The 14,856-nt window shown below is 40.2% G+C and overlaps 4 protein-coding genes and 7 non-coding genes across 11 annotated transcripts; all 11 read left to right on the top strand.

The window, feature by feature from the left end:
• The first annotated feature begins 126 nt into the window (after positions 1–126).
• Positions 127–5,341, top strand: zmpste24 (zinc metallopeptidase, STE24 homolog). Its single transcript, XM_034675206.1, has 9 exons — positions 127–589; positions 1,149–1,295; positions 1,402–1,605; positions 1,702–1,854; positions 1,962–2,103; positions 3,216–3,391; positions 3,576–3,680; positions 3,786–3,929; positions 4,019–5,341. The coding sequence occupies exons 1-9, from the start codon at positions 482–484 to the stop codon at positions 4,241–4,243; spliced, it is 1,404 nt and encodes a 467-aa protein (XP_034531097.1). The 5' UTR covers positions 127–481; the 3' UTR covers positions 4,244–5,341.
• A 1,013-nt stretch (positions 5,342–6,354) lies between these two features.
• atp5if1b (ATP synthase inhibitory factor subunit 1b) lies at positions 6,355–7,939 on the top strand. Its single transcript, XM_034675208.1, has 3 exons — positions 6,355–6,710; positions 7,344–7,456; positions 7,633–7,939. The coding sequence occupies exons 1-3, from the start codon at positions 6,642–6,644 to the stop codon at positions 7,772–7,774; spliced, it is 324 nt and encodes a 107-aa protein (XP_034531099.1). The 5' UTR covers positions 6,355–6,641; the 3' UTR covers positions 7,775–7,939.
• A 1,073-nt stretch (positions 7,940–9,012) lies between these two features.
• Positions 9,013–11,707, top strand: LOC117806320 (60S ribosomal protein L13a). The gene is made up of 7 exons (XM_034675207.1): positions 9,013–9,122; positions 9,743–9,815; positions 10,060–10,125; positions 10,330–10,431; positions 10,752–10,837; positions 11,052–11,111; positions 11,453–11,707. The coding sequence occupies exons 1-7, from the start codon at positions 9,102–9,104 to the stop codon at positions 11,660–11,662; spliced, it is 618 nt and encodes a 205-aa protein (XP_034531098.1). The 5' UTR covers positions 9,013–9,101; the 3' UTR covers positions 11,663–11,707.
• LOC117806880 lies at positions 9,912–9,992 on the top strand. Its single transcript, XR_004629787.1, has one exon. It is a non-coding gene; the product is annotated as a small nucleolar RNA Z195/SNORD33/SNORD32 family (small nucleolar RNA).
• Positions 10,173–10,253, top strand: LOC117806882. The gene has a single exon (XR_004629789.1). It is a non-coding gene; the product is annotated as a small nucleolar RNA Z195/SNORD33/SNORD32 family (small nucleolar RNA).
• LOC117806884 lies at positions 10,575–10,647 on the top strand. Its single transcript, XR_004629791.1, has one exon. It is a non-coding gene; the product is annotated as a small nucleolar RNA SNORD50 (small nucleolar RNA).
• LOC117806885 lies at positions 11,188–11,258 on the top strand. The gene has a single exon (XR_004629792.1). It is a non-coding gene; the product is annotated as a small nucleolar RNA SNORD50 (small nucleolar RNA).
• A 1,019-nt stretch (positions 11,708–12,726) lies between the features above and the next one.
• Positions 12,727–14,425, top strand: LOC117806477 (60S ribosomal protein L13a-like). The gene is made up of 5 exons (XM_034675429.1): positions 12,727–12,784; positions 12,987–13,088; positions 13,564–13,649; positions 13,862–13,921; positions 14,264–14,425. Exons 2-5 carry the CDS (start codon positions 13,016–13,018, stop codon positions 14,423–14,425), a joined length of 381 nt encoding a protein of 126 aa, XP_034531320.1. The 5' UTR covers positions 12,727–12,784; positions 12,987–13,015.
• Positions 12,830–12,910, top strand: LOC117806881. Its single transcript, XR_004629788.1, has one exon. It is a non-coding gene; the product is annotated as a small nucleolar RNA Z195/SNORD33/SNORD32 family (small nucleolar RNA).
• LOC117806887 lies at positions 13,387–13,459 on the top strand. Its single transcript, XR_004629794.1, has one exon. It is a non-coding gene; the product is annotated as a small nucleolar RNA SNORD50 (small nucleolar RNA).
• On the top strand, positions 13,998–14,068 carry LOC117806889. The gene has a single exon (XR_004629795.1). It is a non-coding gene; the product is annotated as a small nucleolar RNA SNORD50 (small nucleolar RNA).
• Positions 14,426–14,856: the final 431 nt, after the last annotated feature.

The raw sequence follows: 14,856 nt of genomic DNA, 5'->3' as shown, positions 1-14,856 counted from the left end.
TAAATATTTGGCACGTTCCTTTTCCGTCAGAATCTGCATTTTGTAAACTTGTTTTAGGACTGGTAAAAATGTTTTGTTTTTTTTTAAAAGCTATTTAAATTAGTGAGTTCCACCCATCACTAAAATACACGAGCTCCGGAACCATGTTGGAATGAGTCGTATCCAGAGGGACACAATTCGTTGCCGCACTTCGGCGTCAGACCTGCATCTCGCATGAATGGAATGATATTAGCCGTAAAAGCCTTGACTCAGGAATGGAAACTAGATGCAGATACTTCCTAGTTAACATTTTTAGTGAATATCTGTGGATTTAACGTGAGGACAGTTTCCCATTAAATTCAACTTTAGTGTTGTCTGTTTGTTTGTGTGTAGAGCGGAAGCTAAGCAGCTGCTAGCCTAAAACTAAAGGCTACATAACCGTTAGCCTGCTAGCCTGCCTGTCACCCCTGCTTCGAGATCATAGACCAAAAACAGAGCAAAGATGGTTGAAACCATATTTGACCTCCCGGTGGAGAAACAGATATTTTATGCTGTTTTGGGATTTTCGTGGACAGTGTATCTATGGGAAGCATACCTGTCTTACAGACAAGTAAGTTCATTTCTCAGTTTAAGGCTCAAGGTTTCTGCTTACAAATTCAATGTACTTGTGCAGTGAAATTACCCAAAATATATCCTGTTAATCACAAAAGCTAACTTAAAACAAGTATCATTAAACTGTTAAGCAATGGAAGATATTTAAAAAAGTGCACAATAAATGCAAATGCATGGATCTACTCATCTTACAATTTATTGACAAGTTTACTCTTGAATCTGAACAAATAAATATGCTATGGGTGTGTTTTTTCGAAAGGAAATAATTTGATGGAATGATCACAGGGATAATAAGAGAGTCTTTCTTTCTTATTGTATTTGCATTTTTAAATGATGTGTGCATCTCCAAACTGATGAAATTTTAAAGGGAAATAGTTGTAATCAAAATAAACAAATATATCATGCAAACACTTTATTGTGCCAAATTCGCGAGTGCTTTGATGGATTTAACTGACCAAGATAGATGCTTTACCCAAATTCAAAAGCCATGTAAGGTAAACCATTTATTTTGATCATGATGATGATTTAATAAAGTATGTTCCCTTTCCTCTCTTTAGAGGAGGATATACAGGTCAACAACACATGTGCCACAGGAACTGGGAAAAATTATGGATTCTGAAACATTTGAAAAGTCGCGTCTCTATCAGCTGGATAAAAGCAACTTCAGCTTCTGGTCTGGACTCTATTCTGAGACTGAAGGAACGGTAAGACAGCCAGTAGATGAGAAAAAACACACATAATGTTTGACTATTAGAAACCCACATATTTCATTTGATATTGAAGTGATTATATGTTTTTAATACCTTTCAGCTGATCCTGCTCCTGGGTGGAATCCCGTTGCTGTGGGGTGCCGCTGGTTCTGTGACAGACCGCTTTGGATTTGGTTCAGATTATGAGATCACCCAGTCACTCGTGTTTCTTACGCTTGCCACCATGTTCAGTGCCTTAACTGGACTTCCTTGGAGTTTGTATAACACATTCGTCATTGAGGAGAAGCACGGCTTCAACCAGCAGGTACACTGACTGAATCGACAATCAGATGTTGCCTTATCCCTCTTTTTTTTTTGTTTACTGTTGTCTTCTGTTATTTTAATGTTTTGTTGTTCTCAGACAGTAGGGTTCTTCTTGAAGGATGCTGTGAAGAAGTTTGTTGTGACCCAGTGTATCCTGCTGCCTGTCACCTCACTGCTTCTATACATTATCAAGATTGGTGGGGACTACTTTTTCATCTATGCCTGGCTCTTTACCTTAGCTGTTTCCTTGGTAAGTGCTACAATAACTAGCCAGCTGAGAGCATGTAGTTTGTTTCGTGTATGAGTAACACATTAAGACTAATCACAATTTTTTCTCCCCTTTCATTGTGTTCCCAGGTACTTGTGACCATCTATGCTGACTACATTGCTCCCCTCTTTGACAAGTTCACTCCTCTGCCAGAGGGAGAACTGAAGACAGACATTGAGTCTATGGCCAAAAGTATCAGCTTCCCCCTCACTAAGGTTTATGTAGTTGAAGGTAAAGTAAATCTACCAAATCTCATGTGTGCTGCATTTTCTTCTTTTAAATAGGCAGGAGTCAGGTCCCCTAACGGGAGGTAGTGATTGGGAGATGCAGATAGACTTTGGAGGAAAACTTGTAGTGCCACAGGAGATTGTTTCCACTAATCTGAGGCCTGACATGGTACTCTGGTCAAGCAGTCAGCATAGAGTTTATTATATAGAGCTGACAGTGCCTTGGGAGGACTCAGTGGAGGAGGTGCATGAAAGGAAAAAGCTTAGGTACACAGAGTTGGCGAGATTGGAGGGTTAGGGTTTGTCCAGTAGAAGTGGGATGTAGAGGGTTTGTAGCACAATCAATTCTCACTACTGGGATAATTGGGAGTGCATGGACAGAATTTGAGAAAGACAGTAAAGGAAATGTCAAACGAAATCCTTGAAACTAGTCGGTGGATCTGGATGAGGAGAAAGAATATCAGTTGGGGACTAAAACAGAATTTGGGAAATATTCAGTAGGGGGGAGGTAGAGCACACAGCCTAGACCGGCAGGAATGAGTAATAGCCTAGACCAGCATCTCATCGAGCCTCTGGCTCCCCTGTCTTCTAGTATCTAGCTACAGACTCTTCTTGCTTTATGTTGGGTGGTGGGGGCCAGGTGGTAGAGTAGGTATTACCAGTGTTGTCACTATCTGGAGCTTGCATGTATGGAGCCTGGGTCCATTGAACGTGGCAATACTGTTTGGTTTGGGTTATTACATTGGGGTGTTCTGCTTGTGGATATGATGGACAGCAGGAGCTGGCATGGAGAGGGGTTGCTCTGGGACACCAGAGTTAAGTGTTTAGCCTCTCCGAGGTGTTGTGGGCCTAACTAAACGAATCCTCAGTGAAGGGAGGAGCCCACTTGATAACCCCAGTGATGTGCTGGCTCTTGCTGCCCATTCTAACTCAGGCTTTGGGGGACATCAGGAGTCATGGAGTAGGCTACTAAATATATCAGTAAAGGGCATAGTGGTGTGGGTTTCTTCAGTGAAGCGCTCATTCGTTATTTCAGCACAAGTACCTATAGACAATATTTCCAGTGGTTGATCAGTCATTGCACCTTCCTTTACATGTCTTTTTCCATATTTTCAGGTTCCAAACGTTCATCACACAGCAACGCATACTTCTACGGGTTCTTTAAGAACAAACGTATTGTGCTGTTTGACACTCTGCTGGAAGACTACTCGCCTCTCAACAAGAGTGGAGAGCCTCAGCCCGAGCAGCAAGAGAACGACGAGGCATCCAGCGAATCAAAAGCCAAGCCAAAGGTGACATAGCTATTAACTTCTTCAAAGGAGTTTGAAAAGAGTCAATACCGAATAAAAGATCAGGAACAGAACTGTTGCTACTCATCAAATTGGCTTCCAGGATCCTCGTGATCTGGTTTTGATATAATTCTCCTGCCTGTTTGTGTAATGCAGCAGCATTTTACTCTCACAAATACTTTTACAGAACAAGAAACAAGGATGCAACAACCCAGAGATCCTCGCAGTCCTAGGCCATGAGCTTGGCCACTGGAAGCTTGGACACACCGTCAAGAACATCGTCATCAGTCAGGTGAGGATTCCTTCCACAGCTGTTTTCTCTTTCACTGTCTGCCAGCCTGATTCCATATGAACAAGTGCAGACACATAACATCTGCTAACTCTATTCTTTCTGCAGATGAATTCCTTTTTGTGCTTCTCCCTGTTTGCTGCCCTGATCGGACGTAAAGAACTGTTTGTCGCTTTTGGGTTCAATGACAGCCAACCCACATTAATAGGCTTGATGATTATCTTCCAGTTCATCTTCTCTCCGTACAATGAGGTGAGTATTAGACTGATGTTTGTATTTGAGCCTTTGAAGTTGTCTTGCAGATTACTCAAAACTAAGACTTCTATATTTTGTCCCTGCAGCTCCTGTCCTTTTGTCTGACCGTGCTGAGTCGCAGGTTCGAGTTCCAGGCAGACGCCTTCGCTCGTGGCATGGGCAAAGCCTCAGAGCTCTACTCTGCCCTAATCAAGCTGAACAAGGACAACCTAGGCTTCCCTGTGGCTGATTGGTTGTTTTCCATGTGGCACTATTCCCACCCTCCACTCCTTGAGCGCCTAAGAGCGCTGGGCAACGTCAAGCAGGACTGACGGGGCTGGAAGGAGGAGGAGCGAATGCTTCCTCCTCCAAAGGGCCTCCGCAGGCCGCTCTTGGCTCTGTGATGTACCCTGTTCTTTTTCTAGCAACTGCTCCCCTAATCTTGATTTTTCTTCTTTTATTAATTACTCTGCTTGCCATTCTTTCTTCTCTGTTCCCTTTTGAAACTTATTTTTAAACTAAACCAAAACATATCAGCACAAGCCAGCCTAAAAAAGACCTTGAATTTAAGTCTCCACTTTCTTTAGAGACACCTAATGTGCACTTGCTGAGAGCAATACCTCTGGGCAATGTGTGTTTAGCAAAAGCCAGTCAGAGCACAGGTCAAATTCTGCAGATTGTCTCAGGGGTTATTTTGAAAAGAATTGTACTTCTGGACAATTGATCATTAATATTTTAAAAAAAGGAACACATTTCTTCTCTCAAACTTGAAAGTATAGATGAGAGGTAGACAGCGTCACACATGCTCCTGATGAGGATTTTTGCAGATACACAGGCCAGACTTTGTTTTGCCTCACAGGTGTAACTGTTGCTTTAGAAATATCTTCAGGCAAGCTCAAGAGTAAAAACATCAATCTTGCACCAGATAAAATTCTCGGCAAGAGAAAAATTACATCATCACAGGGGGAAAAAAGTCAGGGCCTTTTATTATTTCTGTTTTTGTTCAGACAATGGACGCATGATAACAGAGCAGTGCAGACATTTTTATTTGAATTTATTTAGGTTAGACTTGTGAATTCATTTTTTTGTTACAATGGGGGAATCTTGTTTTATTTTTCTAAAGCACTTGCTTGTCAACAAGGTTCCAACCGTATCTGTACATATGTAACTTTAATGAACAGAGACATGACGTGTGATGTGAATTGTGAAAAATGTTGAAAGTGTTTTTGAAATTTTAAGTTTAACATTGTTTCTTCTCTTGGTTTTTGGGCTGAGTGAGCCCAGAGTTGCCTGGCAAGCAAAATATTTATGGGGAACTTGGGGAAAGAGGTCTGCAAGGTTCCTTTCTCCACATAAGCCAGTGCTTGGTTTGTTCAACGAGGGAACTGTATGCCTTCTTTGCAGCAATGAATAAAATTCTTCAAAGCATTCTTTGTGGTCTATGGATGTTTAACTTTGCTCATAAGTGAGTAGTAGGTTCCTCTGAGTCACTGCTGTAGACGGCCTGCTGCTGTTGAGGTTCCAGACTCCAGCTGCTACGGACGTGCCAAACTCCAACAGCAACTACTTCTATCCGTCTCATAATCATTGCTCTCTCTCCTATTTTCCTCTTTCACTCTTTCCAATCCAAACTTGGTCAAGGCAGATGGTTGTATAACATGAGTCTGGTTCTGCTCAAGGTTTCTGCCTGCTAAAAGGAAGGTTTATTTTGCCGTTGTATCAAGCTAAATACTGCGAGGTGCAATGCTCATGGTGGATTAAGATTAGATAAGATCGAGTCCCATCAGTAAGGGGACTGGATTGTATCCTGTATTGATGTTGGGTCTTAGTTAATAATTTAACAAAGAGTATGGTCTAGACCTGCTTTGTATGTAAGATCATCTTGAGATAACATTTGGTGTGATTTGGTGCTGTACAAATAAAGATTGATTAATTGTATGATAAAAGTACAAAAAAGGTATTGATGAAAGCACAACAGCATTGCTTTGTCCCCAATTAAGCTGTGCTGGGCAACTTTTACAAATATATAATGAGTTTTAGTTCAGGGCCAGAAATAATTCTTCAGTATGGCATATTTAATTTAGATGTATACCACTGGTGTATGAAAACTGTAAATATTTAAAAATAGCAAACAAATAGTATGAATAACAGTAAGAGTGCTATTTAATCTGATCTAGACAAAAAGAAGACGCGGAAGCTTGATATTTACATATTTTTAAGGGAGGAAATATTGAATATTACATACAACATACGTATTTACTGGTGTATATGTATGCAGTTTAAATTTATCCACGAAAAAATAAAAATCTGAATCTACGCATTTATTTAATAATGTTCAAACCAAAACCTACTTGTGAGAACCACGTTGAGCACTAATAAATCAAATTAATTAAAGTTCCATAAATGTGGGGGGGGCGACGCAAAAAACGTGCGGCGTCACTTCTCTGTCCGTTTTTGAGACCATACCATATTTTTTAAGGGGCGTCTTCCTGATCTATCCTTTCAAATATGTTATCAGCTGTTCGCGTAATATATTTGGTAACATGGTGTGTAAATGTATCAATGTGATAAATATTTTCTCTCTCAGTGTCTCATTCAATCAACGCGATGCTTGTCGTGTCATACCCCCGCATGGTTCATAATGGCGTCGTCCTGTGGTGTATTTTTGAGGACAAGGGCACGTTCCCCAGCCACTGTCAGTTGTGTTGTTTTCTCATGTGAGAGTCAACCATGGCGAGATTTTTGAGGCCTAACATCAGGACTTTTGTCACCTCACAGCTGAGAATGTCATCCGACCAGGTAACAAACGTGCTGGAAACACATCAGTTGATTGAAACACTGATTTATGTAACCATGACACGGGTGTGTGTGAATGAAATTAAATGAATATGCGTAACAGTTTTCTTCACTGCCTTGTCACAAGTAGCAAATCGACTGTTGTTCACTTGGTAATAGGTCAGATGAGTTTGTTTAATCTTATTTTTGATGATCGTACAGTGTGACAGATTAAATTATTATTAAATTAGCAATGATCTAGTTTAATGTCAGATAATAAAATAACACGTATCTCTTATGCCACATTTATTCAGACATTTCGACCTTTGAAGTTGTTGCTGCATTGTTGTCTCAACAGTTTCTCGTCTGTTCCAGAAACCTCTGTCCAGAGCTTTCAAACAAAGAAGCACCTGTCTTATGGAAATAAACTGAAATTAACTTTAAGATCTTTATTTTTAAAAAGTATGTATTTGATCATACCTTCATATCACAAAACAGGTCTTCATGGTTTATTTGAAAGAGGGAAATTAACTTTGGAATAGTATAATTTTAAGGCTCCCCATGTATTGTGTAAAAACAAAAACCTTTGATCTTTTATTTATCAGTGAATTTATGATAAACATTTCCCTTGTGATTGCTCCCCCCACCCTCTCTAAGCTGGGTGAGCTGGGTAAAGGTGCAGGAAAAGGTGGTGGCGGTGGAGGATCCATCAGAGAGGCAGGTGGGGGCATGGGGAAGAAGCAGGCGGCTGAGGAGGAGATGTACTTCAAGTGAGCATTACTGAAAAATACTGAAAGTGCTACTAGCAATGGATACTACACTTATTTGCTTTAAAGTATTACACTCTCTTAGTTACATTAACTCTCCTTGTTTGTTTCTCTCTGTGTATTTCTCTTCATTCTCTCTTTATGTCACCCACCACCTTATTTATCCATGTCCCCATAAGGCGTAAGGAGCAGGAGCAGCTTGCGGCATTGAAGCAGCATCATCAGGAAGAAATAGACCACCACAAAAAGGAGATTGAACGTCTGCAGCGTGAGATTGACAGGCACAAGGGAAAGATCAGAAAGCTGAAGCACGATGACTAAGTGGAACCCCTCCAAATAAGATGTTATGGTGTTTTTCACTGTTCCAGCCAGACATCTTCAGTAATTACTCTGATTGCTACATGCACTATGTCACCATGACGGTCATGAATGTGTGGACGATTGTTCTGTAAATGCTTGAAGGTTATTAAAATCATAAAATATTGATTGTTTCCATGGCATGCTGTGACACAAGTTGTACAACTTTTTTAGGGATAGACCGATTATCGACCGGGCCGATTATCTTATATTCCAATTTTTGACGACAATATGTTCCCTTTTACTGCAAATGAATATCAGCTCCAAATATCGGTTATCGGCCTCCTTGACCACTAATAATCGGTATAGGTATCAGCCCTGAAAAAAACATATCGCTCTATCACTAAACTTTTTCAACCCTCTCCCCCTTTTTGATAGTGGGTAAATAAGCTTTATATTGCAAGAAAATGGCCCAATTGGAAAAACATTTATACCTTTGATGTGACAGCAGCTTTATTTCCTGTGTGATGAAGAATAAATTTCTAATGTAAATAGCATCGGTAGATTTTAGTGCTGTCATTTTGTTGCTGTTGATTTTGTTGTAGGCATATTAAGCATGTCAACTTAGAAAATAAGTAATCATATTTTAGTGTGAAAAGGTTTAAATGTCACCACACAAAATACTTGGTAATGAGAGTGACAAATAAAGTTACTCGCAGTGTGAATAATGAAAAACACACATTGTAATTCATAACAGCCCCAGTTTGAACTTTAATATAGTTTTGAAATGGAGCTACACGTTTCACCACTTGTTCCTTAAGACATTATGATCTTATTCGGAATAAACTTTAACAAAGTAGATTAAATAAAAACAAACCAAATGATATGGAATATACTATACATGGCTGTGTCCGAAATCTAGAAAATAGTCTCCTCAGAAATCTAAAAAATAGTCTCCTCAGAAATCTAAAAAATAGTCTCCTCAGACTATTGAATCTGGGATTCATGGAGTTCTTGCTTGCTAAAAGCCCAGGGGTCAATGTACTGGGTATTATGAGATGACACAATTACTACTCCACTGAGTCAGTGATGTTCAAGGTTAAATTCTTAAATTCTAAGAAAATTAGGACGATTTTCGTCAAAATATCCACAGTATAGCACCAATATAAGGGTTATTATCTTACTTTTCTTCTAAACATATTTTGAACTAAGCGCCACCCTCCACTCGACAGAGGCGGTGGAACGTTTGATTGCAAACACTCCCCAGAGGAAGAAGGTTAATAATACGTCACTTCCGCTTACCCCTGCCTTTTACCACGGGCAGCCCCGTGCCTCTTTCTTTTCGCACATCATGGCGGACCGGTTCAATAAGGTGGGTAGCTGCAGCGGAGTCATAATTCCTTATTTTGACTATAAGGAGGGTGTAAAATCTTGTGTTCTATATTTCTCCTGCCGGCTTTAAGTACGGGGCAACTTTAAACCACAACTATTTGGCTTTGTATTGCTCTAAAAACTTGAATTTAAGACATACAGCCGCAGCAATGTGGACATGCCTCCCAACATGGCAGCTTCCCTAACCAGCCAATGCCGCTAGCTTGCTAGCTTGAGTTTTTCCTTTTCTGTGTTACGTCAAAGACACATTCGCGTTTTTCAATGAACAACTTAACTTTAAAATTGTAATGTGGTTATGTCAAACGCATTTGTTCCATCGAAGTTGAAAATATTGTTGACGTGTCTAAAGCCTGACGTTGGTGCTAAGCTAACTTAGCTTAGTGTAGCGCCCATGTGCTAGTTATCGCCAGGCTAAGTGCTGTATGAAATTAAGTAAGTTATAACTAAACAGATAACTATTTATTGCCTGAAAAGTTAGTTATTATTTTCGATGTGGGCAGACTATTGAGCTATTGATAGCATTGGAAATGACGTTACAATGAAAGTGTGACAGTTCACGTTGATTGTGATATAACTGTAGTTGTCCCCCTTTCCCTGCAGGTTCTGCTGCTTGATGGCAGGGGCCATCTGCTTGGCCGGCTCGCTGCCCTTGTGGCCAAACAGGTTCTGCTGGGTGAGTCCGTTAAAATGTGTGAATAATGGTGATATTTGCCCCAATGGCCACCTATAACACAAGTGATACGCTCAGTGAATAGTCTTATTGCCTCAGTCTGTCAGTGATGATCTATTACTTCTATGCTTGAGTTTAACGACCATGAGAAAACTCTCATGCACTACCATCTGAGACAGAATGCAGAATACGTCTATGCAACTTGTATGTTGTCTCAAAGTGTAACAGTTCTTATTTTATCTTGTAGGACACAAAGTGGTCGTTGTAAGATGTGAAGGAATTAACATCTCTGGAAACTTCTACCGCAACAAGCGTAAGTGTTTTCTGACTCTGTTCACTTGAGATTACTTAGACATGCTTGCTGTCAGTGATGCTTTACCACTGTTTTTCGAGTTTCAATGACCATGAGACTACCTTACATGCACTACCATCTGAGACAACAACCTTTCATACTTAGCAGTAGTTTCCACTACATAGTGAGTTTATGTATTCAATGATTCATTCCTTGCCTCTACAGTGAAGTACCTGGCTTTCCTGCGTAAGAGGATGAACACCAACCCTTCTCGTGGACCGTACCACTTCAGAGCTCCCAGCAGGATTTTCTGGAGGACTGTCAGAGGTTAGTATGTGGCACAACTCTCACCATGGAAACTATCTGAGTATAGCATACAATGATTTCACAACTGTTTATACATTCTTAAGCAGCATTTTGAGCATTAAGTACTTGTTTGTTCACTTGACCCAGCACAAGTTGTTCCTACTTAACAGTGATGAGCTCTTTATCCCGAAACTGATCTATTGATGAGACAATTTTATCGGATCTGATTGCTGAGTTGAGTCGGAATGACTATTAGTGCTTGGACAAATGTACACCTGTTAAAGCTGGTATGGTTTCCAGTTGTAAATATGTTTAACTTACAAGACTCTCCTGTTCACCAGGCATGCTGCCCCACAAAACCAAGAGAGGTCAGGCTGCTCTGGAGAGGCTGAAGGTGTTCGACGGTATCCCTCCACCCTACGACAAGGTGAAAAATCCTTTATAACAACCAAGGGCCAGATCATATTTATAAGATTTTTGGCCCATACGTCATACAGCTGTCTGTGATGTCACTTTCTACCCTTACACACCTTGTTTGACTAGTGATTATGAAACGGAACGATGTCTGAGACTTGCTTATCCTTCCCAATGCTGAGACCTTGTGTTTTCTCCTTGATCTGACTTTGGATTTTATCCCACAGAGGAAGCGCATGGTTGTTCCAGCTGCTCTTAAGATCGTGCGTCTGAAGCCCACTCGCAAGGTGAGCCCCAAACATTTTACTAAGGGTTTAAGGGTCAAAGTTTTGCCTAAATCTACCAGCCGCAACAGTTCTTACTTAACAATGATGAGCATTTATCCCGAAACTGATCAGTGATGAGACAAACTTTTCGGATCTGATTTCTGAGTTAAGTTGGGGACCTGTTGTGCCTCACTTTGAAGTTTCAAATACATCAAAACAATGAATGCAACAAATATTTATTTTTCTTAAACTATCAAAAGTTGTTTGCTTTTGTAAATTGGTATTTTAGCTGGTAAAAGATAGCACGCTTTGGTAGTTAGGAACATGAAACATACCCATCTTCATTTCTTTCCCTTTCTCAGTTCGCTCTTCTCGGGCGTCTGGCACATGAGGTCGGCTGGAAGTACCAGGCTATCACAGCCACCCTGGAGGAGAAGAGAAAAGAGAAGGCCAAGCTCCGCTATGCTAAGAAAAAGACAGTGAACAAGCTGACAAAGCAGGCAGAAAAGAACGTAGAGTCCAAGATTGCTAAATACACAGACGTTCTGAAACAATATGGAGTCCTTGTCTGAGCTGGTTGTGTCTGGCCAATAAAGAGAAATACATGTTTATAGAAAGTGTACTGACTTTTTCATCTACTTAAGCAGGACTCCGGTCACTCCCCGCTGTTGACATTATTTATGTAATTAGCCAAAAAATATTTCCATAATAGTCGAAGTTAAAAATGCAAAGTCCACAAACTGCTGGAGAGAGTAATTCCAATAGCTATTTGTACAATCCAGAGCTATTTCAGTTACACAGAAATACAGTTTATGAAAGGTGAGGTAGGACAGTTTTGTACATGTGCTGAATTTATACAGCATTGTGGTTTCTGAAGTCAAATTCTATGGGGAGTAAGATTGGAAACCAATTGCCTTCTCTACTGAAACCTGCCTGTTCTACACACTTATCTCTCATGTTGATCTGCCATTTCATCATTGCTGAAGTAAAATTGGCACAGAACCAAGCAACTTAATTTGGACATAATTACAGAGATGCTGCATTTTTGTATAATCCTAATTTATAGATACTCTACAAGATTATTAAGACCTCTTATTTCACCACAAAATCAATCTTAAATTATAACAGGCTCTGTTGAACTCTGTTCCTACTGCAGTTGTGACTTTTCACCAGCAGAGGGCAGTGCTATACTAAAGGTTTCTAAAGTGAATTTAATTTGAAGGGAGTCAAATTAAAGAGGACTACTAAAGGTATTTGTATTTTATTCATTTAATGGACATTTTTCATGTTCACACCTGTGAATGTGTTCATCCTAAAGAGTGTCAGTAGAAGACCTATCCACCCTGCATAGACTGCATGTTTACAGGAGTTCTTTCAGGTGCTATCCCTACTTCTAGTTCATCAACCCCAGGTAAGATTACTCGGAAGGCTTCAATCTGAAGATTTCAAGACTTTCAAAGGTAAAATAATCTAGTTGACATACTAAGTAATAAATCTGGATGTCCATGTTGAGATGTCTTTGTTTGTGATTCTGTCATGAAAAATGCCTAGCCCTTTGGGCCACCACTTTAACAAAGAATGTTTTTGCAACTTGTATGTTGTCCTAAATTGTAACAGTTCTTATTTTATCTTGTAGGACACAAAGGGGTCGTGGGAAGGAATTAACATCTCTGGAAACTTCTACTGCAACAAGCGTAAGTGTTTTCTAACTGTTCACTTGTGATTACTTAGACATGCTTGCTGTCAGTGATGCTTTACCACTGTTTTTCGAGTTTCAATGACCATGAGACTACCTTACATGCACTACCATCTGAGACAACAACCTTTCATACTTAGCAGTAGTTTCCACTACATAGTGAGTTTATGTATTCAATGATTCATTCCCTGTCTCTACAGTGAAGTACCTGGCTTTCCTGCGTAAGAGGATGGACACCAACCCCTCTCGTGGACCGTACCACTTCAGAGCTCCCAGCAGGATTTTCTGGAGGACTGTCAGAGGTTAGTATGTGGCACAACTCTCACCATGGAAACTTTCTGAGCACAGCACACAATGATTTCACTCCTGTTGATGCTTTCTTAAGCAGTATACATGGAATTTCAGTAGTGGGCTGTGTTTAAGTTAAGTGTCACTTTAGATTTTGGAATGCATGCTAGGTTTACCTAGAAAAATGCTGCACTTCTGGGGTTGCTCAAAAAAGGATGAAATGCGCCAAGTGCTTTTTTCAAGAATCATCAACTTTACTTAGAGCAATAAATATTTGTTTGTTCACTTGACCCAGCACAAGTTGTTCCTACTTGACAGTGATGAGCTCTTTATCCCGAAACTGATCTATTGATGAGACAATTTTATCGGATCTGATTGCTGAGTTGAGTCGGAATGACTATTTGTGCTAGGACAAATGTACACCTGTTAAAGCTGGTATGGTTTCCAGTTGTAAATATGTTTAACTTACAAGACTCTCCTGTTCACCAGGCATGCTCCCCCACAAAACCAAGAGAGGTCAGGCTGCTCTGGAGAGGCTGAAGGTGTTCGACGGTATCCCTCCACCCTACGACAAGGTGAAAAATCCTTTATAACAACCAAGGGCCCGATCATATTTATAAGATTTTTGGCCCATATGTCATACAGCTGTCTGTGATGTCACTTTCTACCCTTACATACCTTGTTTGACTAGTGATTATGAAACGGAACAATGTCTGAGACTTGCTTATCCTTCCAAATGCTGAGACCTTGTTTTCTCCTTGATCTGACTTTGGATTTTATCCCACAGAGGAAGCGTATGGTTGTTCCAGCTGCTCTTAAGATCGTGCGTCTGAAGCCCACTCGCAAGGTGAGCCCCAAACATTTTACTAAGGGTTCAAGGGTCAAAGTTTTGCGTCAATGTACCAGCCACAACAGTTCTTACTTGACAATGATGAGCATTTATCCCGAAACTGATCAGTGATGAGACAAACTTTTCGGATCTGATTTCTGAGTTAAGTTGGGGACCTGTTGTGCCTCACTTTGAAGCTTCAAATACAGTCAAATATTAAATGCATCAGTTTTCTCCCCTAAAACTGAAGGTTGCTTTTGTGAATTTGTATTTTTAGCTGGTAAAAAATAAACCTGCAAGCCTGTGTTTGGTAGTTATGCACATGAAACATACCCATTTTCATTTTTTTCCCTTTCTCAGTTTGCTCTTCTCGGGCGTCTGGCACACGAGGTCGGCTGGAAGTACCAGGCTTCTGAAACAATATGGAGCCCTTGTCTGAGCTGGTTGTGTCTGGCCAATAAAGATGAATACATGTTTATAGAAAGTGTACTGACTTTTTCATTCATTACCACAAAATTTTAAGTGACTATAATTTACAGTACCTTCAATGTAATTGGTCAAACTATTTTCATCATAGATGGAGAAAATGCTTACCAGCAAACTGCTGGAGAGTCATTTCAACAGCTATTGTACAATCCAGAGCCATTTCTTGCAGCTAAGCAGAAATATATGAAAAGTGAGGTAGGACAGTTTTGTACATGTGCAGAATATGTACAGCCCTCTGGTCAACAAGCTCTACAGGGAGTAAGAGCTTGGAAACCAATAGCCTTCCGTACCTGTTCTACACAAGTATTTCCTTCTGTTTATCTGCCATTTTGTCATTGCTGTAGTATGAGTACAGAACCAAGCTTGGTCAATTTTAATTGACACCCATTGTCAATTAAAATTGAGGGTTGCTACAGTTTTGCGTAACCCTTAAAAAAATATTTTTTTTAACAGATACCCTACTATTC

This window comes from Notolabrus celidotus, chromosome 22 (assembly GCF_009762535.1).
Source record: "Notolabrus celidotus isolate fNotCel1 chromosome 22, fNotCel1.pri, whole genome shotgun sequence".
Taxonomy (NCBI): domain Eukaryota; kingdom Metazoa; phylum Chordata; class Actinopteri; order Labriformes; family Labridae; genus Notolabrus; species Notolabrus celidotus.
Note: the sequence above shows the minus strand (reverse complement) of the source record. Positions and strands in the feature narration are given on the sequence as shown.

Excerpts from the sequence above, each read along its gene's own strand:
- zmpste24 (XM_034675206.1), top strand. The coding sequence starts at position 482 with ATGGTTGAAACCATATTTGACCTCCCGGTGGAGAAACAGATATTTTAT. Across the intron at positions 1,296-1,401 it reads ATTCTGAGACTGAAGGAACG|CTGATCCTGCTCCTGGGTGG; the intron begins GTAAGACAGCCA and ends AATACCTTTCAG. Across the intron at positions 1,855-1,961 it reads TTACCTTAGCTGTTTCCTTG|GTACTTGTGACCATCTATGC; the intron begins GTAAGTGCTACA and ends TTGTGTTCCCAG.
- atp5if1b (XM_034675208.1), top strand. The coding sequence starts at position 6,642 with ATGGCGAGATTTTTGAGGCCTAACATCAGGACTTTTGTCACCTCACAG. Across the intron at positions 6,711-7,343 it reads TGAGAATGTCATCCGACCAG|CTGGGTGAGCTGGGTAAAGG; the intron begins GTAACAAACGTG and ends ACCCTCTCTAAG. Across the intron at positions 7,457-7,632 it reads GAGGAGGAGATGTACTTCAA|GCGTAAGGAGCAGGAGCAGC; the intron begins GTGAGCATTACT and ends TGTCCCCATAAG.
- LOC117806320 (XM_034675207.1), top strand. The coding sequence starts at position 9,102 with ATGGCGGACCGGTTCAATAAG. Across the intron at positions 9,123-9,742 it reads TGGCGGACCGGTTCAATAAG|GTTCTGCTGCTTGATGGCAG; the intron begins GTGGGTAGCTGC and ends CTTTCCCTGCAG. Across the intron at positions 10,126-10,329 it reads AAACTTCTACCGCAACAAGC|TGAAGTACCTGGCTTTCCTG; the intron begins GTAAGTGTTTTC and ends TTGCCTCTACAG.
- LOC117806477 (XM_034675429.1), top strand. The coding sequence starts at position 13,016 with ATGGACACCAACCCCTCTCGTGGACCGTACCACTTCAGAGCTCCCAGC. Across the intron at positions 13,650-13,861 it reads TCCCTCCACCCTACGACAAG|AGGAAGCGTATGGTTGTTCC; the intron begins GTGAAAAATCCT and ends TTTATCCCACAG. Across the intron at positions 13,922-14,263 it reads GTCTGAAGCCCACTCGCAAG|TTTGCTCTTCTCGGGCGTCT; the intron begins GTGAGCCCCAAA and ends TCCCTTTCTCAG.